At 38.7% G+C, this 27411-nt stretch overlaps 1 protein-coding gene across 1 annotated transcript in view; it reads left to right on the forward strand.

Annotated features, from left to right (window-relative positions):
* THSD7B (thrombospondin type 1 domain containing 7B) overlaps positions 1-27411 on the forward strand; it is a 797103-nt gene that overhangs the window by 194387 nt on the left and 575305 nt on the right. Inside the window, exons 3-4 of the mRNA XM_027768766.1 lie at positions 10586-10834; positions 27386-27411. The exon at positions 27386-27411 is cut by the window's right edge and continues 144 nt beyond it. Of these exons, the coding sequence (XP_027624567.1) occupies positions 10586-10834; positions 27386-27411 (275 nt within the window). The remainder of the gene's footprint in view (positions 1-10585; positions 10835-27385) is intronic.

A 27411-nucleotide genomic window follows, 5' to 3' on the forward strand; every position in this document is an offset into this window, starting at 1 on the left:
CCGCGTTCTGTCTGGCGGGTGCATGCGCCCCATAGCAAAAACTCCTCCAAAAAAAAAAAAAAAAAAAAAGAGTTATAACCACTGCATCTCACTTTTACATATGTGTGCTTTTCCCAGTTATTATTTAAAATCAGTAGTGGTTTGCCTGCTTGGTGAGTTCTATTTTATAGAATTTTGGTTTGGTAATTTCTTTTTATGTTTTATGATCTCTTCCTCATTTTTTTGTCCATTTTTCTTTATCATTTAGTTTCTTATGTCACTTTTTTTGTTTCATCTTTGCTGTTTTCTAACTTTTTGAATCAGAAATGTAATGAATTTATTTCCATTTGTAGTGATATTATATTTAAGGCTTTAAGACTATCAGTTTTCCTCTGATCACTGTTTAAATAGATTCCATTCCATAAATCTAAACATATATAGGTTTTTAAAAATAAGTTCTGTAATTTTGTTTGGAATTTTCCATTTTATTCAAGATTTGTTTAATGCAAGCTATTTTAATTTCCAGAAAGATTATTTTTATGTTTTTGTTTGTTTTATTTTTAAATTTTAGTTTTATTGCTTTGTGTTGCTTTGTTTGTAATATTTCTACTTTATGGAACCTAGTGATATTTTCTCTGTGTTATATGACCAGTATTTGTGAAAGTTACACATGGATTTAAAAAGATATGTACTCTCTTATTGATATGGATTATTCAGTAAATGTGTACCTCATTGAATACACTCTAGGTTTTCTTTAATATTTACTTATTTTTCTCCCATTCAACCTGTCTCGTAGTTAAAATAATTGTTAAATCTTCCTATATTTAGTCTGTTTCTATTTCTTCTGATCTTCTATATATTTTTAACACATGGTTGCTATTTTGTTTGGTGTATATATATTCAAAATTGCTATAATTTGGAGGGGGGCTGTAGATTTTAACTTTTTTTTTTTTTTAAGGTTTTTCCCATAGGGCACATGCACTCTCCATAGAGTGACAGAGAGAGAGAAAAATCACCCCCACTGGAGGGGGAGGAGACTGACATACTGTAGTCCCTCCTTTCTCCTCTTGGGATTTTAGGCACACATGCACACATACCTGGCATGAGTTTCAAGGCACCGGGTTTGGGACTCAAACCATAGTCAGCCATGGCATAGTTCAGTGCCTTCACCACTAGGCCACCTCTGGTCATGATTTTAGCATTCTTAAAGTGCCTTTGTTTCTTTTAATACATTCTTATTATTTTAATTTGACTTTTAAATCTTTGATCATATCTTTGTTTTTAGTCTTTTTGTACTTACATTTTAGGTGTGTCTGTTATATTCAACATCAGCTTGGAGTTGGGTTTTGCTTTTATAGTCAAGTAAATACAGCATTTCTTTTAATAAATGGGTTACCATTTACATTTATTGATATAACTGTTATGTTTGTTCTCAATTATGTTATTTTATGGTATAATTACAATTTATAAAATATTATGTCTGCTGCTTTCTTTCTTGCGTACAATTTTTGCTTTTTAAGTATATAATTTTTGGTACTTAGAAATATTTACATTCATATTTTAGGGGCTACATTGTATTTTATCTTCACTGTAGGACATGGGCATTCATCAGAGGGAGAGAGAAGGAGGGAGGGAGAGTGAGACATCACCCCACAGGCAGTATGGCCACACCATAATCTCTTCTCCATTCTTCTCTATGGATTTTGGGTATGCACACACATTCACCTGGCTTGGTTCTCGAGTGGTCAGGTCCAGGATTTGATTTAGGAAGCTGGCCATGTGGGATCCAGTCCCTTAGGCTTTATACCACAAGCTATCTAAGGGGTTACTTTTATACTTAACATTTTTTTATAGTGCTCTATAACTCCCTTATCATTATTTATTTATTTATTTATTTTTATGTTAACAGCTTGTGCATGAAGAAGAGAGAAAGAAAAATAAAAAGTGAAAGAGAGGCAGTACCCCTCGACAGGGCCTGGTCATGCTAGAATCCTTTTTCTAATTCCGTATCCCATCAGGTTCTTGGGTGTGCAAGATTGCCACTATACTCACACACCCTTTCAAGACTGTGATTGTTCTGTGAACTGCCAAGTTTTGACCTGCATTATGTAGTTCCAGGTTATTGATGACTTTTCTTTCTATTTTGTCTATATTTCATCTTCATCTTTCATTCCTCTGTAGTTTGTTTTGTGGAATCTTTTAGGATTCTTCTGCTCTTCTATCCACACTCACTGGGTCATATTCATAGTAGGTAAACTGTTAAAAATTATTCTCTACTTACATATAATATCAATGTCAATGTGTGTGTGTGTGCGCACGTATGTGTGTGTGTATATGTGTGTGTATATGTGTGTGTGTGTGTGCGCACTCATGTGCACATTTACATCTGTCTCCAGAAATGGGAATGCACAATGCAAGGATATTATGTGGATATGTGGATTTATTTGTGATCATTGCTGGTTTTTGTTTTGTTTTCTTTTGGTTTGGTTTGGTTTTTTTTTTTGCAATAGAGTGCTTGTGTTTGCCAGAGACAGAAAATGAGAAATCACACCTCTGGGGGACATCCATTCAGCAATGCCTTTCCTCCATTCTGCTCTTGGGATTTGGGGCATGCACACACATGTGTTCAGCATGATTTTTAAGCTGCTGGGTCCAGGATTCGAACTATGCAGTTAGCCATGTGGTATTCAGGAGCCTTAACCTTCATACCACCTGCTACCCTTTCACTGGTATTTTTTAGGATACTTGTGAGAGGAGATTTCAGTCAGGCACCTTCATTTTTCTCCAAAGATGGAAGTCAAGGTGGTTTTTTATTTTCAATGCAACTTTAGGTTTTCATAAACTTGAGTCTGTAAATAGGCACACAGTTCTCACCTGTTTTAGGTGTGAACATAGTTATGACAAAAGTGAAAGGGATTTTAATTTTAATCTTAACTGTTTTACAGTTTTGCCCTTAGTCCATTAGAGAATAATTTACCTTATTTGGGACTCAGTTTCCTTCAGTCTAAGTAACGATAGTGGCCAAGACCTTCAGATTATTGCTACTGTTTTATGGTTTTGCCCTTAGTCCATTAGAGAATCATTACCTTATTTGGGACTCAGTTTCCTTCAGTCTAAGTAACGATAGTGGCCAAGACCTTCAGATTATTGCTGTTACTGCTTTCATTTCTAACCAGTTACACACAGATCCACAAATACGTACCTACATATCATTCTTAGTACTCTGTCTAAGAAATTTGGAGAAGATAAAATCTGTTTTATTCTGAGACTCGAACTACATTTTAAATCTCTGCTGAATAATGTTTCCTAGTGACAGAAAATGATCATAATACTAAAAACATTCCATTTTGATATAACATCACACTCAAGGATAGTCCTTCTCAGGAATTTAATATCTCAGTATATCTGTGTGTTTATCAGTATATCTATAGAGCAATCTCTGTTGCACAGAAGCAACTGAATGGCATATTTAAAATACAATTTTATGCTGCTATTTTAACTGTACTGCTTGGTTTTAGGTTTATTACCTTTCAAAAAGTTTAAAATTATTTAAATCAAGATAAGAAACAAAGAGGCATTTATTTTTATTTGCTTAGTTTTTTGAGAGAGATTTTTGCTATAGGGCATGTGTGCTCACCAGAAAGGCAGAGAAAGAGAGACAGAAAATGAGAAATCACCCTTAAAGGGGGATGGTCATGCCATAATCCCTTCTTCTACATTTTCCTCTGGGGATCTTGGGCATGCACACACATGCACCCAGTGTGAGTTTTAAACCGCCAGACCCGAGACTTGAACCACAGTTACTATGTGGCATGGCAGTTCAGAGACGTAACCATTATGCCATCTGCTGGTCCTTTTTGTTTGTTTGTTTGTTTTTCAGAGGCTTTTGCTATAGGACGTATGTACTCGCCAGAAAGAGAGAGACAGAGAAACAGAAAGCGAGAAATCACCCCCCCCCGGGTGATGTCAATGCCACAATCCCTTCTCCTCCATTCTTCTCTTGGGATCTTGAACACACATGCACATGTGCCCGACATGAGTTTAAGCAACCGGGTCTGAGCCTTGAACCACGGTCGACTACATGGTAGTCCAGCAACATAGCCATTACACCAACTGCTGGTCCCTTCTGCTGGTCCTTAAAGAGGCATTTAAATAATACAGTTTTACTGTATTGAGAATTAGAAAAATACTATATATCTTAAGCAATGCCTTCTGTTAATTCCAAATATTAACCCTAGGTAAACTTCATTTGTGTGAGTCAAGATATAAGTTACCTCAGGTGAGTTTGTCCAAGAATGGAGGTTATCTGAAAAGGAAACTTTATCCTTCTCCAGTTAAAATTTCTCAGTAATCCTTATATATATTTTTTAATTTAAAATAACTTCTAACATTTTCAAAATTGTGTTCCAATGAAGGTTATTGAAACCCTGTTTATTTAAATGTCTTTATTTGGTAACTCTTACATTGCAGTGAGTAGCAATACTCACTTTGGTCTTTTTTAAATAGTCCAGGATTTCACATAAACTTTGGTAAATACGTGTTTTTCTTCTGCAAGTTATCATTCTGTCATTTTTCCAAATGTTTCTATTACTTTGCCTGATGGCAGAAAAATGTCACCAGTGTAGAGTCTAGATCATTAAACCTAATAGCATACTTTCTGTCTGATTTCTCCAATCTATTCTCTTTTAAACCTATCTCATGTCTGGTTCATTTCTCTTCATTTTTTCATTCAATTTTTATTGTTTGGTGTTATTTTCATGATATGATCCTGAAAACATTCCCTGAGTTAGAATCTGTAAGCTGTGGGAGCAACTGTTTCCTTCTTATGCTGTAATTTGGGTACGCTGCTACTGAATGGAAAACCGTGTTTCTGCTAAATAATTGGAATAAGTGTGCTTTCCAATGGCCCACTATTTCTTTAAGAGTCTCTAAAATTGCTTTTCTAGTTGCAAGTTCACTTTCGTAAAAAAGATTACTTTGTTAATGTAAAGTATATTTTGGAAGTACTTAATTCTATAAACAAACATATAATTAAGGACAAAATAAGTGGAAATGAAAATACTTTCACAATTAGAGACTTATTCATACATTTTTAATTACTTCTGATCAGTATTTTTTTATGTGTAGGGTAAATTTAGCTCTCAAGGGATATGCTGATTTACAGATTGGATTATTATGTGGCTTTAGTAAAGCTTCGTGTCATGTAACTCTTCAGATTTCCAGCTAAACATAGCAAAATGAAAACAAACATTTGTTTCTGTTGCATTCTAGTATCTCATTTAAATAACAGTGAAGGAATAAAAAGCATAAACTCTCAAGGACAAATACAATGAGAAAAAATATGATGGCTGGAATTAAAGGTCAACAAATTCTGAGAGCTGAGAAACAGGGAAGTAAGTGGCCATTGCACTTGGCAGAGTAGGAAGAACAGAAATGTCTCCCCCGTTTGCAAGACGTCCAAGAAGCAGCAAATCAGTGTACGTTGCATGACTGTATCAGACACGAATCTAGTGATTATCTCAGTTTTGCCTCTTATATGGCATGTAGAAATATATTTACTATTTTCTTGGCAGTGACATTGGAGTCATTTGGCTCAGTTCTGGCCAATGACGTGCGACAGAAGCACCACTAGGCTAAGGACATAAGTCACACTGGACCATTCTTGTGCTCTCTTTCCTTTTTAAAGGCAGACTTGGACGTCACATATTCCAGCTGATGAATCTGTAAGGTAGAACACCTGGATCCTTAGGCCTTCAGGTAGAAGAGTGTCTTCTAGGTGGTGATTAAGGTACTGGATCCCACAATGGCTGACTCTGCGGTTCCAGTCCTAGACCTGGTGGCTTGAAAAACATACTGGTCACATGTACATGAGTACCCAAAATCCCAAGAAGAGAATGGAGAAGAAGGGATTGCAGTGAGTGTAGCTGTCACTTTGCGGGGTGGTGGTGATGGTGGTGATTTCTCACTTTTGTCTCTCTGTCTGTCTTTCTCTGGCAAGTGTACGTAAGCTGTGGCAGAAAAAAAAATAAAGGAACTATTAAGTAAAATCTCACGGGCAAAAGAATTTGATCATAGAATATATTAAAAATAAATCAAAAGTTGGAAGATAATTTTGGAGAAATCATTTGGAAAGAAAAAAATGACAATAGAGAAAAATATGAGAAAAATTATATAGGGCAAGAACCTGATTAATGATATTTCCCAAAAAGGACGACTTATAAAACACCATTCATCTGGGACCAGCAGTTGGTGTAATGGCTATGTCGCTGGATTCCCATGACCGCGATTTGAGTCCTGGACCTGGTGGTTTAAACTCATGCAAGGCACATGTACATGCATGCCCAGGATCCCAAGAGGAGAATGGAGGAGAAGAAAATTGCGGCATGGCTGTCCCCCCTGGGGGTGATTTCTTACTTTCTGTCTCTCTGACTTTCTGGAGAGTGCACACACCCTATGGCAAAAACCTCTCTCAAACCCCCATGGGAAAAAAACCTCCCAAAAAAAAAAAAAAAAAAAAAAAAAGAAAAAAAAAGAAAAAAAGCACCATTCATGAAAATGAATATTGAAATGATTATCTAAATCTGAAGTGGGAAAGTGGAAGATTTTTCTGGAAGAAAACATATGAGGATATAAAGTTATGGCTTTGGTTATGAAGAAAAGTCTCAAGTGTGCCTTAACAAGAACAAAACTATATGGGAAAGATTGAACAAGAAATTCAAACTGTGTATCAAAGGAAGGAACCATAAACAAAATTATGGAAAAGATATTTCTATCATAGAAGACAAGATCAGAATTTATATCTACAGGGACCAGTAGTTAGGGTAATGGCTATGTCACTGGACTTCCATGCAGTTGACCGCGGTTTGTGTCCCGGACCAGGTAGCTCAAAACTCACATCGGGTACGTGTGCCTACATGCCCAAGATCCCAAGAGGAGAATGAAGGAGAAGGGATTGTGGCGTGACCATCACCCCTGGGGGGTGATTTCTCGCTTTCTGTCTCTCTGTCTCTGTCTGTCTGGTGAGTGCACGTGCCCTATAGCAAAAACCTCTCCAATAAACAAACAAAAAATAATTTATATCTACATATATTTATTTTCAACATCTATATAATATATATGTATATGTGTGAATGTACTTAAGTCAGTAAGGTAAATTATACCCCAAGAGGAAAATAACTAATAGTTTCTCATTAATTCTGTAACAAATTACAATGGTCTTAGAGACTTTAAACAACAAAATTTATTATCTTAGAATTCTGAAGGTTAGATGACTTAAATATATAAAGTCTTAAAATGGGGGAAGATTATTCTGTGTGCTTTCTAGAGGTTCCAGGAAAGAAACTATTCCTTCCTTTTTCGAGCTTCTAGAAGCTTCCCACCTTCTCCCTGTGTCTTCACAGGGTCTTCCCTCTCCTTGTACCTGGCTCCTAATCTCTTTTTGCAGGAACTCCTGTCATAATGGATTAGTATCCCCCAAAATGCCTGATGATTTTAATTTAATTCCTTCTTTAAAACCCCTATCTCTAAATAAGTTTACTTTCTGTGGTCACTGGGGGTTTGAAATACACCAGTTTCACAGGGATAAAACTTAGTCTGTCACAGTTTCTGGAAAGTCAAAATGTAGGTTTTATTGATTGGAAGCTTTCCATTACATAATAGCAAAAGGTGGCCTCTTTCCAACAACCTCCATGTTGCTCAATGACAATATTTGGTGGGTTATTTTCAGAAGAGGTTCTTTTTAGTGCCTTTTGATACTAGATTTCCAAATGTCACCTTGGATTGAATAATGATAAGACATGCAGTGACCTTTGCATTTGAAAGGAACTAATATGATCTAAATAGTTTTAAAAAAATACTGAACCAAAGTTTGTCTTACATAATTTTACCCTTTTTTTTTTCTGTGAATGCCGCATTAACTCTCAGTGGGGTTTAATGAAGGGCATCGACATGGAAATGTCACTGTAACTTACTCATCAATACGGCCAAGTATGAGCATGTTTGAATCTCCCTTGTACACCGTCTTCTGTAAGTGGTACCTTTCCTGACTGCATGTTTTCTCAAGTTAGAAACCTACAGATACCTTCAAACTTCCCCCCCCCCTTTTTTTTTACCATGTACAGAGAAACCACTACTAAAACTTGTCTATAACTCATTATTTTTCTTTATTTTCCATATTTCATAGGCTCAGTTTGGGAGGTCACTACCAGAACACCAACACTTTTCTTAGTTTACATTCCTATAAAATGTAGCCCTTTTCTCCCAAAAATAACAGATGACTTTAAATAAATAATGGAAAGGCTAAAAACAAAGGATTGACAAAAATAAAAGTATGCCAATGAAAAATAAAGGAGCACAGTGAAACATTTTTTTATGAGCCTAACTAATTTTTCTCCACTTAAAATCATTTAATGCTCAGTTAAATCTGAGTTCCATAGCTATGATATGAATCCTTTCCAGACTTCTTTTTGAAGAACCCATATACCTAATATCTATCCATTTTTCTCCTTGTACTTTATGGTTCAACAACACTAATTCATTTTTACTCTCCCCCAGTGATGTGCTTGTAAATGTTTAACACAAGTCTCCAGGTCGGGAATGGCAGAGGACGCTTGATTTGTAGCATATGCTGGTTTCTGTAGTGTAGTATTCCCACCTTTGTCAATGTTAAGCTACTTACCATGAAGTCAAGTGGCTTGTAAAATTCCTGCAATTCAGTAGTTGACTCTTGTGAGTCAGTTCAGCCAGCTCCAGGGTGTCACTGGTTCAAGCCCCACAAATGTTATTTCAAGCCTTTGAGTAGGCTCTTCCCTTGACCTGGACTAATGTTCCCTCTGTGTCTGAGAAAGTCCCATTAAACTTTGAAAATGCAGCTCAAATGCCTTTCTCTCCCAGCACCCGCTGCTTTCCAAGGTGATTCATCAATGCCTGCTCCTTATTGCTACTATGTTATAAATGCTTTTATGTTGGTCTCATTACATTGTCACATTATCTTCTTTTTATTATTTACTTGTCTCTCAATTGAATTGTTAGTATTTGATACTTGTTTCTCAGTTGAATTGTTGGTACTTGATAGCAAACGGATTTTACAGATGAGGAAATTGATGCTCAGTGCTAACAATGTGGGAAAACATAATATTACACTTTTTAAACAGTTCAGTGTTTACAAGAATGGATAGATCGATACTGTAAAGCTTACGTTTCCTTTGTTTGATGCCAGAGGAATTATTTAACATCCCCAAGTCTAAGTTTTCTTATCCACAGAGTGGAGATAATGAAACATAAACTAATAAACTTGTTGTGAGACACTGTCTGTAAAGTGCAACACCCTTACACCACCTGAAAATCAGTCAATGAATGCTGATAGTAAGTTGCCTCTTTAGTGAAAGCACCCTTGAAGTACCTCGGTTATTTCTGATAATGCTGATAAATGTGGACTTAGGTTATGCAGGTATTGTAAAACAACTTGAGTATTTGAAAGTAGAATGTACATTCTTTTTTTTTTTCTTTAGAGTTTTTTGCCTTAGGGCATGTGCACTCGCCACAGAGAGATAGAGACAGAGACAGTGAAAGGGAAAATGAGGAATCATCCCCTTCTGCTCTGTTCTCCTCTGAGATCTTGGGCATGCACGCACAAGTGCCTGGTATGAATTTCAAGTCACCAGGTCTGAAATTGAAACAGTGGTTGGTCATGTGAGAGTCCAGCAGCATAGCCACTACACCATCCACTGGCCCTACGTGGTTTTTTGGTGTTGTTTTTGTTTTTATTTGCATGGAATATCTTTTTCTTGGTGAATAATTCCTTTTAGTATACTATGATGTCATTCTTTGCCTCTTCTTACATCTTTCAGCTTATAGTCAATTTTGTCTGATACCAATATTGCAACTCTAGTCTTTTTTTGAGAATATTGAATTTTTTGCATATAATGGTTGGTACTCTGTGTCATAGCCCCACATTCGTTTAAAATTTTTCCCAGAGGGTGTGTGCACTTGCCAGAAAGAAACAGTGAGAGAGAGAGAGGAGAAAACAAAATCCATGGGAAATGGTCACACTACAATCCCTTCTCCACTTCCCCTTCCTTTCAAGATTTTGGACATGCATGCACACACGTGTGCCATGTACATTTCCCATGCTTCCAGGCCAGGTTAGTCAAGTGGTACCATATGCTAGTTAAGTGGCATCTAGCACCTTTTATTCAACAGGCCATGGGCTGGCCCAAGTGCACATTCCTAAAATGTTATGCTAATATTTTATCATATGCTTCTTTTTTTTAAGAATTATTTTATTTTAAAATTATTTATTTGTTTATTTTAATTTGACCAGAGAGGGACAGAGTGAGAGTGAGAGAGAAAGAGAGAGAAGGAAAGTGAGAAAGCAAGCTGCCAGGTCTGGGACTCAAACCGTGGTTGACCATGTAGGAGTCCAAGGCCCTTAAACACCACCCCACCTGCCTGCCCCAGTATTTTATCATACGCTTCTAATATTTAAAAATGGCTGAAATATAGCTGAAACTAGATTTCAATTTTGATTTTTTGGTACCAGACAATATATAATGTTGGTTGCATCCATTTAATCTCTGGCCTTCTGTGTTCTGTTCTGATCCTTCAGCCTGTGCATGCAAGACTCCTTCCCCTTGACTGTGCAGTCCTGCATCATGCCCAAAGACTGTGAAACCACCGAGTGGTCTTCCTGGAGCCCCTGCTCCAAGACGTGTCGTTCAGGGCGTCTCTCACCTGGATTTAGGAGCAGGAGCCGGAATGTGAAGCACGTTGCTGTTGGAGGTGGAAAAGAGTGCCCTGAACTCCTCGAGAAAGAGGCTTGTATTGTTGAAGGAGAACTTCTGCAGCCATGTCCCAGGTATTGTGCTTTCTTTGGTGTATTTTAATAATAAACCTCATTTTTCGATGTGGTGATAGGGATTTTAACAATATTAAAAGCAGTTATGTGTCTTTTGTTGAGGCTCCACTCATGAGTTAAGTGCTGGAGTTTGATCCTGACTCTGGGTTCAAGTCATGTTTCCGTGACTTTCTATGTGAATTTTATCAAGCTACTTTCTAGTTCCTTAGCTTACACATCCACTAGTGGCACTTACGTCATTTAGTTCTTGCCATATAGAAATGATTCAGTAACTATTAGTTTTTATTACCTGACACGACACATGTAATTTTTGTCTTTAGAGGTTTTTCCATAGGTCACATGCACTCACCAGAGAGAGACACACAGAGAGATAGTGAGAGAGAAAGTGAGATCACTCTGTGGGGGGATAACCATGTAGCAATCCCATCTCCTCCATTCTCCTCCCAGAGTCTTGGGCATGTACACATGCGGCCAGCATGATTTTGAAGCCACTGGATCCAGGACTCAAACTGCAGTTGACCATGTGAGAGTCCAGTGACATAACCACTATGCCATCTGCTGATCCCAATACACATAATTTTTAACAACCTAAGAAGTCATCCGTGACATCCTTACCTTATTTATGCCATTAATGTTAGAGAGATTAAATAATTTCTGAGGTTCCCTAGCTAGTGCGTTACAACACCCAAGTCTAGCCCAGTTCTGTCTCCAAACCTCACTGCTGTCATATGGCTTCGCTTCTACTTCAAAGTCCCTAGAGAATCAGAGAATAATGGGAAAAGGTTTACTTAATATTTATTTATTCATATAAGAGAATTTTTTTTTTTTTTTTTTTTTTTTTTGCTATAGGGCATGTGCACTTGCTGGAGAATCTGAGGACAGAGAAACAGAAAATGAGAAATCACTCCCCAGGAAGGATGACCACACCACAGTCCCTTCTCCCTCATTTTCCTCTCAGTGTTTTAGGCATGTACATGCACCCAGTGTGATTTTTTAGCCTCTGGGTCTGAGACACAAACTGTAGTTGACCATGTGGGAGTCCAGTGCTTTAACCACTACACCATCTGGTGGGCCCATTTCCAACTAGTAATACCTATATTTTAACTTATTTATATTAATTATATTTTTTCTGGCTATATAGTTCATGGTAGAAGTGTCTAGAGTAAAAGGGGACTTCATAAACCTTGTGGAAAAGTGGAATTAAAGTAGTTTATTGTTTACCAAAACTGTTGAAATCCATGCATTTTTTTTTTTTTTGTAGTACTCCTTTTTCATGAGCTTTCTGAAGCCTTCCCTTATTTCTCTGTAGGTTACTGGCTTGTGGTGGACCCCTTCTAATAATGACAAAAGTCATTTGTGGGTAGATATTGGGGATAGATTGTATTAAGTATGTGTCCAGTCTTTCAAAACATGAATTTTGATGCAAAACAGGCTTGGAAGTGCCACAACTCTGGGTTCTCTGTCTTTTTTTGATTAAAATTTGTATCTACATTATTTATTAGCTAGGTAACTTTGAACAAGCTATCTTCTCTAAGTCTTTTCTCTATTCAGTAGAATGTGTCTAAAAACGTTGCTTGTGTTGCAGAGTTGAGAAGTTAGGGACTAAGTAAAACGTCAGGCCTACTGCTTAGCACGAAGAAGACACTATAAGAAGGGCGACCGTATTGTGTTTGCAAGTGTGCTTGCTTCTTCTAGAAGGAGAATTCCTCTTTTCCTTGTAGAGCTTGCTCTAATAATTTCGTGGAGTAAAACTGCATTTCTTCTGGGTATTTTAGACATTTGTTCCCTATGAAAGTATACTGTAGGAAGATTTGCGGTGGCAGATAGGCAGAAATAGAATCTGGGTTCAGTGGTGACCTTGACATTGGTAATCCTCTTTTCATTCTTTTCACAGAATGGCTAGTGACCTCTTTCTGCTTTTTCCAATTGTTTGTTGATTTGCAGATATCCCTCCATTTTCTGCGTTAATAACTCTCCCAGTTCTCTTGGAAATCAGGGTGGTATCTTCCTGAGGATGATGAGAAAGTCAAGCTACATCTACATTTGTTAAAGCAATGCCTTCTTTATTGAATGCCTACCTTTACCCAATAATTATAACAAAACTGACTAACTACATGTAACAATATTTAGAGTAACATAGAGTTTATCATCCAGATTAGATATTTGAGAATAAAAGAGATGTAAATTATTGTTAAGGTATGAACCAGGGCAGTTTGACTCTCCTGTTGTGTCATACTGACTGTTAGGATAGACACAGTGAAGATAAGCACCAAGATAAGGGATATAGACACACATGAGGGTCTTCAACAAGTTAATGGAAAATGTGCACCATCAATAAGTTATGCATAGATTTCAATATTTTTCACCAAAATAAACTTGTAGTTTAATGAGGTGTTTTTTTGTTTTGTTTTGTGAGAGGTTTTTCACTATAGGGCGCGTGCGCTCTCCAGACAGACAGAGAGAGACAGAGAGACAGAAAGTGAGAAATCACCCCCCAGAGGGGATGGCCACGCCGCAATCCCTTCTCCTCCATTCTCCTCTTGGGATCTTGGGCACGCACGCACACGCGCCCGGCGTGGGTTTTAAGCCACCGGGTCCAGGCTGCGAACCGTGGTCAACTACGTGGGAGTCCAGTGACATAGCCATTACGCTAACTGCTGGTTCCCAATGAGGGTTTTTTGAAGTCCCTTTGTATATATGTATTCACATGCCTCAGTTTTTTCAACAAAATAATATGAAACGGTAATTCGGGATAGGTTTCTATATTGAGCTTCAATTGTTTGAACCTTATTATCCAAAAACAAAAACTGACACTCTTACTGACAATTAATCTACTATTTGAAAAATATTGCTGAGTTTGACCTCCTTTTAATCTTTTAAATTGGTAAATCTGCAGGAAATAGAATTTTGGAGAATTCACTAAAATAACAACCAATGTTTTCTATGGAGAATAATGTGTTAACCAATGATTCTAGTTGGCTTTAGTAAGGAAAATGAATAAATAACAGCAAAATAATAATAATAATAATAATGATAACATCAGCTTACATTTTTATTTGTGTGATATATGGGCTGTGTCCTCTATTACAAGGAAGCATAAATGCTGTGTACCAACTTTTATTTCTAGTTTGACATCAATAAATTAAAATTAATTGTGAACAAGAGCAATAAGAACAAACGTCTGTTTAAGAACAAAAATGCCCATTTCTTCTTGCCCAAAAATCACAAGCAAGTCATATGCACCAGGCAATCTAACTTACTCTACCCCTACCCATCAGGACAAATGTATATTTCTGTAAGTCTTCTCTGTGTTTAAAATTTTTTATCAAAGTGTTTATTTATATTATTTACTCCAGGAGATAGAGACAGGGAGACCCAGGGAGAGAAGGGAGAGGCACCTGCACATGTTCTTCATGCCATGATCCACCCCAATATTGGCCAGCCTTAATTATAGGCCTGCCTGTGTCCACCTGACATGCAGAGGATGGTCAGGACACGCACCCAGGGCCTTCCTATGGGTGTCCAGTTGTGTTAGCGTTGTGCCACTGTCTGGCCCTAGTAGTTTTTTTTTTTTTTTTTTTTTTTTAAACTCTATTAGAATGTGATTTGGCTTTTGCCCTTCTACCATCTGTACTGAGGAGATGTGTTTATTCATCCAATGAATTTGTCCTGAGTTCTTGTTGTATGCCAAACACTGGGGGATAACTTAAGAGAACATGATAAATAAAGTAGCCTCCTCACCATTAAATTAAAATTTTAGTGAAGATACACACAATAAAATAAATAAGTAAACTATGCACTTGGTGTATGAGCTAGGGATAAATAAAGACACTAGACCAAGGTAAAGGTAGAGGCCTCTGGAAGTAATGATAAGGGAGTTGGCCGTTTGTAGAATTAAACACAAAGTAATTAGAGAAGCCTTTTTTGAACAAGCAGAGTTTGAGGAAGGAGATATTTAATGGAAGTGAGTAAATTAGCCACTTGTGTAATTAAGGGTAAAATATTCCAGAACAGGGTATAAACAGAGTCCTTGAATACTGATATTTTCCAGCTGCCTAGCTTTGAGGGCTACTCTTCTTATCAGCTGGACTCTATTAACCAGCATTTTAAGTTAATATTATGAGTGCTGCTCCTAGGGTATGAGGCCATGAAAGAAATCATAATTAAGAGGAGCCCATTCTAGAAGCACTCCTGGGATCAGAACACTTTGGAAGCTGTCTTGGGGCAACTAATTTAGCTTTCATGGAGATACAGACCGATCTAAGTTTTGCCAACTTGGGAAATTTAGAACTATATGAAAGTTAGCATTGTGTAGACTTAAGTCTGCTTCAAAGGTCTACTTTTTGACCAAGACATATACAGACCCCAAGGAACCCCTCCTCCAGCATTATAATCTACTGTAGTTTTATGTTCCCTCCCAACTCCAACATAAAAACAAGTAATTGTATGTTCTGAGGTGGAGAATAGATGTGGGCAAGACAGTGTAAATCTGCTTGTCACTTGCCACCTTGTTCTAATGTGGTTATCTCCTATCATTGTTTGTTGTGACTTCGGACTTGATTTTATTCTCTGCCCTCAGCACTGAGTGAGATGAGTTGTATAAGATGCCTTGGCAGGGTTCTTTCCTGCTTCCTGATTAACATCTAAACTGCTAGATTCTGTATCTCTACTGAAGGAAGATGAGAAGCAGTCTAACATTGTAAAGGATGAGGCAGTTCTGTTTGCAGACAGGATGAAGAACCACAAAGGACATTGGCATTGTACTATGTTAAATGGTTCATGTCTGAAAGCTGAGGCACAACCCAATTCTGAAACTCTATGATTCAAGAGCCCCTGTGTCTAAGTAGAGAGCCTCATTCTGGCTGAAGACCATGTAGCACACAAGACGATTGAAAAACATCAGCTGCACACATCTTTCTTAGAAGTGACATCTTAGATGACCCACCAACAATTTCTACCACACCACTGGGAGGTAATAGTTTTCATGTGAAAATGGCTCTTCTGCCCTTCAGTGATCATTTAGAGTTTGAAATCAAATGCAAGACAGCACTATGAAATGATGACAGTGACCAATGCAGAATAAAACTCAAGAAAATCTCAAGGCGGGTGCTGCACGGCTGGCAGTGTAACCTTACATGGACTCTGTGACATTACTGCACAGAAAGCCAATTTGTAAGGTATCATTTCGATACTGTGGTCTGGCACTGAATAGATGGGTCTTTCCTCTTTCTCTCCTTGTTTCTAGTGTGTAGAAATTTATCCTTATGAGTGAACTAGAGTTCTTTCACAAGAAGTCTGTCTGTGCAAACTTAATCAGAGAGATCTATCTGACTCCCTGCATGTCCCTTGGTTTTGCTCCAAGATAGGCTTGGTTCTCTCTACTATCTCCTTGAGGCACTGAGCCTAACTTAAATTTTTCTAGATGTAACTCTTTTTCATGAGAAAACCCTGAAGATTCATTGATGAACTCTTAAGATAGCTGTTGAAGCCAGGGACAGCTTCCAGGGAAAGGATGGTTGATGAAAACATGGCTTGCTTGTTCACTTCCTTTGTCCTTTAAAACAGTGAAATGGGGACCAGCAGATGGCATAATGGTTACGTCTCTGAACTATATAGTCGATTGCGGTTCAAGTGCTGGACCCGGTGGCTTGGAACTCATGCCAGGTGTGGTTATGTGCATGCCCAGGGTCCTGCAAGGAGAATGGAGAAGGGATTGTGGCATGATCATCCCCCTGGGGGGTGATTTCATACTTTCTGTCTCTCTCTGTTTCCCAGTGAGCCCTTGCACCCTATACCAAAAATCTCTCTTAAAAAAAAAAAGTGACATGTTGTGAAGGTGTGTTTGTTGAACACTAGATTTGGCCTGTCCCTGTGTTAACCACTGGAGAATTCAGAAAAGTGAAAACCTTCACTCTGTATTTATTTAGTTTACTCGCCTGAAGAATCTTGAATACTGGAACACTCAGAGCACTGTAAATGACCCCAAAGAGGGACGCTGTGTTGACTTGGCTGGAGTCAGGCTGATGGACTACATCAAATCAATTTCCATAAAGGAAGCTTCATTACAAGCTAACAAGTAGGGAGCTATCAGGGACAGTTCCCACAACAGTGCCCCCTGGAAGGATGTTAAAGCTTTTATTTAGGAAAAGTAGACAGGAGTAGGGGGTGAAGGATGTGAAAGGCACACTCGGATGGGCTGGGCACAAGCAGTGACTCCTCCTGCTTCTCCATACAATGTGTATTATGTAAATAGGGCTGTCCATCCTCCTGGGGTGGAGATTTTAGTATTATAATGAGGAAAATTTACCAAAGTTCAGTGAGGAACTTTTTCCCCTTGATCCCTCCCACCTTTAACCAGTCCAGGCTGGTAGGCCACAGGGGTGTTCTTTGTGATGTACATGCCCTGTTAGATGAGGCTTATTCTCTTCAGAACCAACTCAGCTTGTGCCAGAACCCCCTCTTTTTACATAACCCTGTCCTCTAATGGTGTATAATATCTTCCCACTAATCATTCCACACATATGGATAGGACTCTTTCACTTATTTAGTTTTCTTCCTCTGTCTTAGAATAGTATCTAGAAAACTGTCTGACTCAGTAAATGCTCAGTAAACATTGACTGGATGAATGCTCAAATGTAGGACAGTCCCAGGAGAATGTTATGCACAGCGCACGCAGTTTCATGCTAATATTTAGTACATAATGTTGTGAAGGATCCTAAGTCATTTTTGTAAAGAGCAGATGGGATTGGCATCATCAAGAAGATCAGTAAAGACATCTATTCAAAACAAGGAGGGCATGTGTAGTTTGTCGTAGTCCCATGACCGTCATGTCTCTGCTAATATCATGTTTAGTTTTTTTAAGATAAAATGTCTCTGTTGTTTTGCGTTTTAAGAGTTGCTTCCAACAGGGTGAAGAATGAGAACACCTTTCACTGAATTTGTAAAAGTGTGTCTCTGGCACCTATCAAGGATCACATTTTCCTTTTTTCTTACTCATTTTCTATCATAGCACCTAATACCTTGCACTTAGTAGGAGATCAATAAACTGTTTTCAAATGAATTAATGCAGTCTTTATAGAAGTTTTCTTTAAAATTGTTTAAATCAAGCAGCTTTTCTGCAACAATTGAGGAGTAAAGGAGTCATGGCTTGGAACTCAGGGGAATCTTATTTTAAAAGAGGAATGCAATAGTCACCAGCAGGTGGCACTGTGGGTAAGGTGTTGGCCTCCCACAAGGCCCCCACAGTTTGTGATTAGAACCTGGCAGCTTGAAAATCACACCCAGCACATATGCATGCGTGCCCAAAATCTCAAGAGGAGAATGGAGATGAAGAGATTATCCTGTGGCCATTCCCCCAGGGGACGATTTCTTACTTTCCTTCTCTGTCTCTGTCTCTAGTGTGTGAGAGAGTGCACATGCCCTATGGCAAAAACCAAAAAGAACAAGAAAGAAGAAAAGAGATAGTAATATTTCAGGTATCTGGACATTGTTTCAACAGGAATCTGATACCTTTTTATTGGGTCTCTGTATTATTGCTGCATATTGTTTCATGAGTCCCCATTGTGCCACTTTAAGTCTTCCTGGACGGGAGATTTGTTTCCCCGTTAGTGTGAGAAAGTTAACGTTCTGCTAAGTGCTGTGCGCAGCTATTGAAGTCTATTAATAATACATATGTTGAGTTTGGCTAGCAAAGCCGTCTGCCGGAGAGCAAAGAGCTTTGTACTTCAGAGTAGCTTTCCATAATCAATAGTCCCACTCTATCCAATAAAAAATTACTAGAGCATAAAATGTATAAAGCTTGATCAGTTCCCTTTATTTTGGTTGTCTGTTCAGCAAAAAATGACAAGTTAATTCTTTTCTAAATGCATTTACATATTTAAAAGGACAACAGACATTATCATAAATTAGTCATGCTGCAGTACACTGATTTTTAATATACACACGCATTTAATTTGAATACCTTGCACTAAGGTTTTAATTCCAAGAGTGTTTGCAAATCTATATGTGCTCAATCAAAACATGACCACTAACTAATGCAATTATTCTTACAATCTGTCATCATTAGCTAAGTTAAAATTCTATTTCACGTTGCTTTGCTTTAAATCTAAGCCTTTAGAAGAAGGAGAAAAGAAACCCGCACTTTATAAGCAATTGTAAACCTTATGAAAGTGATGTCACTTAGATTCTAAAGGGTGGAGGTTACTGCAGGGCTGTGGTGGACCTGGTCCTATTTTAAGTGTAGCTGCTAAATGTGTCCAGTTTTCTAATCTCGGCTTTGCTAACGTAAGATGTCTCTATTCATTGCTTCACAGTAATGAATCTCTTTTTCCTTTCATCCTAGTATCTTTTCACCCTCAATTTAGATTATGGGATTTCTTTTGTTGAACAACATTATTCTCAGGAAGCTGGCTACCTGGGTTTTAATTATAAGGCCTAGAGCAACCTGTCCTAATCCAAAATCTATCTCCTATATTTCTTTTTTACTTTTTAAATTTTTTTAAAAAAATTTATTTTTTTGAGAGATTTTTGTTATAGGATGCATGTGCTCACCAGAAAGACAGAGAGAGACAGAGAGACAGAAAGCGAGAAGTAACCCCCAGGGGGGGATGGCCATGCCGCAATCCCTTCTCCTCCATTTTCCTCTTGGGATCTTGGGTATACATTCACATGTACCCGGCATGAGTTTAAGCCCCTGGGTCCAGGACTTGAACCGCAGTCGATTACATGGGATTCCAGTGACATAGCCATTATGCCAACTGCTGGTCCCTCTCCTGTATATTTTTTCTTTCTTTTTTTTTTTTTTTTTTTTTGAACTATCGGGCATGTGCACTCGCCAGAAAGACATAGACAGAAAGCGAGAAATCACCCCCCAGGGAGGATGACCATGTCGCAATCCCTTCTCCTCCATTCTCCTCTCAGGATCTTGGACATGCATGCATACATGCCCGGTGTGAGTTTAAGCCACCAGATCCAAAATTTGAACCATGGTCGACTATATGGGAGTCCATTGGCATAGCCATTATGCCAACTGCTGGCCCCTGCTCTCCTGCATTTCTTCATAGGAATATATGTTTCCAGTCAGAAGATCTTTTCTTTGACTTAATCTTGGTTTCTTTTTTAAGTTATGTAAACCCTCTAAAAGTGATGACATATTAAATGCTAATTCCTTCTAACTCATGTGGATACATTTATTTACTATTTCCTAAAAGTGAACTTAGATTATGAAAGAAATATGAAATAATTGGCCAGTGAGATTTAGACAGGGAGAAAATTTTTAAAAAGCAGGTTCTAAGAGGTAAATGAAAAATCGAATTTGAGTTTATAGTACATGATTTCTTGATGTTTGAGACTTTGGCCCCTTTCCTGGGATGTCTCACATAAAAATTCAGTGTCTGGAAATTGTGATAATATGTGGCGCAAAAAACAATTAATTAATTAAAATAAAATTTGGAATCATTCATGACCCCCCTTTCTCTCCCATCCTGAGTCTAATCTATCCGAAGGTTACCTTTACAGTCAAAACATAACCGGAATTGATCACTTCTCACCATCTTCATTAAGACTGCTGCAGTTGAAGCCACTATCTTCTCTCCTAGACTGGCGAAGGCCTCCAAACTTGTCACCTTCCCCCCCCTCCCCCATAACCTCTTCTGTACTGAGGAGCCAATGTAATCCTTATTTATTTATTTTTTAGTAAGATTTTTATTATAGGGCATGTGCACTTGCCAGAGATACAAAGAGAAAGGGAACACCCTCCCCACCTGCCCCAGGGGGAATAGCCACACCACAGTCCCTTCTCCTCCATTCTCATCTCAGGATTTTGGGCATGAATGCCTGGTGTGAGTTTCAAGACACAAGGTCCAGAATTCAAACTGTCGACCATGTGAGTCCAGTGCCTTAACCACTATGCCACCTGCTGGCCCTGATCCTTTAAAATCTTAATGGCATCATCATACGTCCCCCTTCCCAAAACGTTCTGGTTATCTCCCAGCATACGTAGAAGAACACTCGCAACTCTCACTCTGGCTTCAAGGTTCTATGTAGCCCAGCTCTTGGCTTATCCTCCTGTTCTGTCTCTTTTCATTCTCTTCCTGTCCCACCTGTCCCAACCACACTGGCTCTGTGCTATTCCTAGAAAATGCCTATCACTCTCTCTTCCGAGACCTTTGGATGTGCTCTTCTTACCACCTAGAACAGGTCCTGTCTGCCAATTCCTGCATTTGTGCCCTTATTTTAATTATGACCTGAAGGGCTTTCCTCATCATGCCATAGAAATAGCAGTCCTTGCCTCTCCTCCTCTGCTGCTGTCTGAGCCCGTATAAGGTATCAATGTCTTGTTGTCTGTCTATTGCACTGGAAGACGATCTTCCAAAGCTTAAGGACTTTGTCTCACTAATGACTGTGCACCTCTGCTGTCTGAAATATCCCCTTTACATAGTTTGAGCTCAAAAATTACTTGTTGAAGGAAAGGAGGAGAAAAAGTATGGATGATTAAGTAATTCACTTACTATTTAGATGAGCTCATTTTTATTTTTTCTTGGGGGAGGACTTCTTTTATAGCTTCTATTTGGCTTTAGTGATTATATATATGTGTGTATATGTGTGTATATATATATATATATATATATATTAAGGTTCTTGCCATAGGATGTGTGTGCTCGCAAGAGAGAGACAGAGAGAGAGAAAGTGAGAAATCACCCCCGGGGGAATGGTCATGCATAATCTTTTCTAGTCCACTCTCCCACACTCCTCTTGGGATTTTGGGTGAGCATGCACAATGTGCGTGGAGTGAGTTTCAAGCCACTGGATACTGGATCTGGGACTCAAACCACAGTCGGCCATGGGGTAGTCCAGTGCCTTGACCACCATACCACCTATTGATCCACTCACACATATCTTAACCAAATTGTTTCTATGGGAGTTTCCTCTGTGGACCGAATATTTTTGTTATTAGCATTTCCTTTTCTCAGAGGCTTGGGGTATCAGAGTGGCTGACAGTGTGTTCTCTCAGTAATAGCAGACATCAGAGTTGTTTCCACATTAATGAACAACAGATTTAACTAACATTCAGCAAGATCAAGGAGCAATGTGTGGAATTTGATTTCCAGGCCTGGAAAAAGTGTTAGTGCTCAAAACATTGTCTTCCTGGGCCAGCAGGTGGTGTGGAGGTTAAAGTGGCTAGATCCCACATAGACTCCACTGGTGGAGTCCTGGACCTGCCCAGCAGTTTGAAAATCATGCCTAAAATCCTGAGAAGAGAATGGAGAAGAAGAGATTGTGACATGGCCATCCTCCAGGGGAGGTGATTTCTCACTTTCCCTCTCTTTAATCTCTCTGTCTTTCTCTCCAGTGAGCGCATAGGCCCTATAACAAAACAAATAAGCAAACTATCTTTCAAGCCTATTAGTAGGAATTTAAATTTTTAAATTAAGAGATTCTTGGGACCAGCAAATGGCATAATGGTTACATCACTGGAGTCCCACATGGTCAATCACAGTTCAAGTCCCTGACCTGGTTGCCTAAAACTCACACTGGGTGCATGTGTGTGCATGCCCAAAATCCCTAGAAGAGATTGGAGAAGGGATTGTGGCCTAGCCATCCCCCCTAGGGGATGATTTCTCATTTTCTGTCTCTCTGTCTCTCTGGTAAGCACACATGCCTTATAGCAAAAATCTCCATCTAAGAAATAAATAAAAGAAAAACAAAGAAATTAAGAGATTCTTAAGTATTTTTTCTCTTTTAAACTTATTATTTCCTAAAAGTGCTAAAATTTGCACCTGTGTGACCAAAGTGCTCAGACTGTAAAATTATTGGTTGTAAAATAGTCTCAAATTACATTTGTGCTTGAAAATAGAAGAAAAGGTATGTTGGCAGTGTGAAATATTGGTCAGTTGTCACTGACAGTGTCATTGTCACCCACAGAATGCACTTCCTCCAGCCAAGTCTGTCACTTACTTGTCCTTGTACTGAAAGGCAGGCTGCTACCTTTTGTTTACCAGACTTGTATTCTGTGCCTCCTGGCTGAGCTTCAGGGGTTTTCATTCACCCTGTTAGTCTACCAGGACACCATTTATTAAGGAATGCGTTAGAATCAGATAAACCTAACTTCAAACCCTGTTCTTCCACTTCCATATATGACTTTGGATATTTCTTTCAATTTATGCCAATTCTCTCATCTGTAAAAGAGAAAGCAACATGGCTGGGAGAGAGTTCAATGAAGGAATGTATCTAAAATCACTGTGCAGTCCTTGGCCTAGAGAAAGCAGACAGAGAATGTTGGCTGTTTATTTCAGGACTTGGGGAATCTGTCATGGTACTCTAATAGCTCAAATACATTAATACCTGTTCTTTTTCTGTTCAGCCAGACCCTTTGTAAAATGCAAACTGCCCCTGCGCACTGGGAGTGGTAAGGGGCTATGAGATGTATTTCCTTTATTCCGTGTTCATCCATTCTACTTGAGGTGTTTCTGCAGCCAGTTTCAGAATCCTGCTTATTTACAGGAGTCTCCGCATATTCCTCTCCTAAACAGGAGGACAAAGTCAGGATTTGTTGAGGACACTGGAGTTGGGAAATAGTGGGTTGGAAAGGCCTGGGCTTTGACATGCGTTTAGCCATTAAGGAGAATGTCCTAGGCAGGAGGAAGTCAAGTTTTCCAGAGCTGGAGGCCTAGCACTGCAACAGCTTCTAAAGGAGAAAGGGAGGAACATTTAGCTGAGCTGTCTCCTTTGATTTCTTATTCTGTCAGATCCTAGAGACAGTTTCTCAGGCTGGTGGAGTTCAGGATATTCAGTTTTCATGGCTGCCGGGTGATTTGTGACTAAACATAGACAGGACTTTTGAAAAAAGTGAAGTCAAAAAGGATGAGCGAAACTATGAATAGACCCGCATTTTGAAAGGGAGTGCTTTTTTCCTTGCCTCTTGCTGGGTTGGTATTTTCTCTGAGGTGGTAAACAATAGAGGTAGTGATAAATATCTTATATTACTTCAGAGAATTTGCCTTTTGCCCTGAGTAGAAGTTGGGTGTTTTAGGTTAATGAGCTACCAAAAGGGTTTTTGTGACTTTTTATAAAACTGTAGTCATTAAGTTTTCTTTTTCATTTTTCTCAATAATGATTTCTAAAATTCTTTCATTGTTAATTCCTATAGGGTCATGATAAATTAATTGAAAAAGCAATTTATACAGCAGGGCCCGTTCCTATAAAACAGGCAAATAAATTACCGTGATTTGTTATAATTTTAAACTGTATATTTCTTTTATGTTCTTTGCTGAACTTCTTTGCTGAAACTTAGACTGTGGTATTTCTGAATCTCAAAGGTTAAGCCCTTTGAGGAAATCCTCATAAATAAAATCTTATGTAAGTATGTGTGTAGGGGGGTGTGTATGTGTCCTATGACAGGAAGGGCAAAGTACAAATGGCACATATTAAGAATACAAGGAGGAAAAATAAAAGACGGGTCAGCTCGTGGCCTGGTAATTTGAGCAGCCAGATCCCACTTAACCAACTGCATAGTTTGAGTCTAAGACCCAGCAGATTGAGGAACGCACCAGTCACACATGTGTGCATGCCCAAAATCCCAAAAGGAGGGAGAAGTGGAGAAGGGATTGCATTGTGACATTCTGTATAGAAAGTATTTTCCGCTCTCCCTGTCCTCCTGTCTTTCTGTTCCTCTGGTGAGAGCACATACAGCACTTTAGGGGGGAAAAAAGAGGCAGAGAGAGAGAGAGAGAGAGAGAGAAAGAGAATTCATGTTTATTTCTCTCGTTCTCTCTCTGGTGAGAACACATACACCACGCCAGCAAAAAGAGGAGGGAGAATTCTTGTTTATTAAGCATTTACTGTATGTCAGATTCAATGTTTGTGTGATACTACTATCCTTATTTTAAAAAAGAATAAACAAAACTGGGCCAAAGTAACATGACTAATAAGTAGCAGGGCTCAGATTTAATCCAGTCAGTTTTAGTCTAATATGTGTTCATCATCCACACCACACAAAACCTCTCTCTGCCTATCTCATTTGCTAACTATAATATATTTTAGGAGCCTCTAATTCAGCTTCTGTTTGTGACTGACACATTTTTTCCTCTTCCTCCTCTTTTCTTCTTCTTCTGTTCTTCTTCAGTTTTGCTATGGGGCGCATGTGCTCAACTCAGAGATGGAAAAGGAGTGTGTGTGAGAAATCCCCCTATGGGAGCCCCCACCCCCACCAAGGGATGGCCAAGTGCAATCCCTTCTCCTCCACTCTACTCTGATTTTGGGCACACGTGCACAAGCTCGCAGTGTGATTTTCAAGCCTCCAGGTATGGGACTCAAACCATGTAATCAGCCATGTGGAATCCAACTGTCTTAGCCTCTATGCCACCTCCTGGCCACAATGGCTGACATCCTTCTTAACAGCCAGAGAGCTCTTTTAGGAAATCTAGGAAGAAGAAAGTTTGAAATCAAGTGTTTGGTGACCATCTAACATGACACACACTACCTCATTATATTTTGTCCAAGATTACAGAGCTCTCTGTGCCCAGATACACACAGACATGGCAGACAAGCCCTCTGCTTAAGTGACCATAAAGACTAGCTGAGAGCTCTGCTTTAAGATAAAGGTTTTGAAGCTTCCACTGTGGAGCAGGACTATTTCTTGGGAGAAGTGAACTTCTCCTGGTCTCTCATACCACATATTAGAAATTTATTGTTTCCTATATTGACCTAACATAAGTAGAACTTGAACTCTGCACTTCAAATTCTTTCCTGCCTGTTGACTAGTATTTAAGCCTAAAACAAACAAACAAACAGAAAATACAAACAACCACCAAAAAAAAAAAAAAACCGTGAAAATGAAGTAGTGAGGCTGAAGAGGAAAAAATTTGTTACCAAAAACCTCCAAAGGATTATCCAAGTCCTTTCTACAATGGGCTTGCAATGGTTTAGCTAATGGTCTGTTTCCAAAGTCTCATGCTTTGAAATCTTATACTCAGTATAATGGCTTTTGGAGGCAGCAAAACTTGAGGAGGTGGGTCCTGATGAGGGAGCACCATACAACTGACCGGGGCACGGCAGAGAGACAGAAATGCGAATTCTACTTCTTCTTTCTTTGTGCGTGTATGTCTTCTCTGCTTTTGTTGGCCAGGTTGTGAGGAAGCATCAGCCCAAGTCTGGCTCTTCACCTTTGGCCTTTGCGGCCACCTGAACAGCAAGCCAATAGTGAGACTGCTCTTACTTCTATTTAGCCACTCAGTAATGGACTGAGTGAGGGTTTTTCACAAGACTAGTGATTCTAAGCTTTCACACTTTTAAAAATAACATTCATTGTGAATGATTCCATCATTATTACCTCTCTCAGAATTTTGCTTCTGTATTTTGACATCTGTTACTTGATTTTAATTTTACTCTGGTTTCTATAAGGGCAAGGTCTTAGTGACAGAATTTTCGTTGGTGTTTTGCTTTTGTTTATTAAATAATCACAAAGCCGAGCTATTTTTCTTCAAATATGAATTGGGGAAGCAGATATGTGAATGTTCTTAGATGTTACTCATAGTCCTAGAAATTAATGAGTCTGCTGATATTTGTGTGTAAGCTGCAGGGTTGTATAATGCTGAGGTCCTTGAGGAACACTTTAATACCCACAAAGAGAAATTCTGTCTAAAAGAATTCCCCAGGTGTGAATATAGTGGTGCCATAATTGCTTTTTTTTTCTATAAGTTATATACAAACTCTGCTTTTCTCCCTTATTTGAGCTTTTTATGTGCATGTATTACTGTGTTTCTTAACTAGTTATAAGACCAGGGAGAGAATGAGAGAAAGGAGAATTAAGGAGAAGGAAATGAGGCATGGCCTTCCACCATGAGGGGTGTTTACTCGGTTTTTCTCTCTGTGTCTCTGTCTCTCTCTCTCTCTGTCTCTGCAGCAAGCACATAGGCCCTCTAGCAAAAAAAAAATACACATGCACACACATAATGTAGATAAACTAGGGAGAAAGTTCATAGTTTAAATAACAGCGTGGCTGCATCTGTTATAAAACTATTTGTCAAATATAGTGGCATGATGTTAATATACTTTTACTATGTATACCTTTATCCCAATGGTAAGGAGTTAAATGGGTCAATAAAATTTCCTACATCAAAATATTTAAATTTGGAGATCATCTATCTCTGTATACTTAAAATAATAAATTTGTAATTTCACACATTTGTGTGCTATCCTATTAATTATGGGAAAAAGGCCAGCTTTTACAGAGTCATCTAGAAGTCTGTGACGTGATACTCCACAAATGAGGGTCATGGGGTTTCCAGTTCCATCCTCTACCTCGTTACTATCTTTTCGCTGCGGTCTGGTCTTCTTGTGCTCTCTATTACCATGATGGACTTCTGAGGTTTTCTCTAGAGAAGAAAGGCATTTATGTACTTAAAGCCAGTGCCCTTCTTTATCCACAGGCAAGGATTTGGCCCTAGGAAGAGAGATTATCATGCACAAGTGATGTCATAACTTGAGTTTTCTCTAGAATTGTGTAATTTTCCTTATTTCTTCTTCTTCTTTTAAATAAATCAAACCAAACAGGTATTCCTGGAGAACCTCTGAATGGA

The sequence above is a fragment of the Tupaia chinensis genome, unplaced genomic scaffold (assembly GCF_000334495.1).
Source record: "Tupaia chinensis unplaced genomic scaffold, TupChi_1.0 Scaffold147433_1, whole genome shotgun sequence".
Lineage (NCBI taxonomy): Eukaryota > Metazoa > Chordata > Mammalia > Scandentia > Tupaiidae > Tupaia > Tupaia belangeri.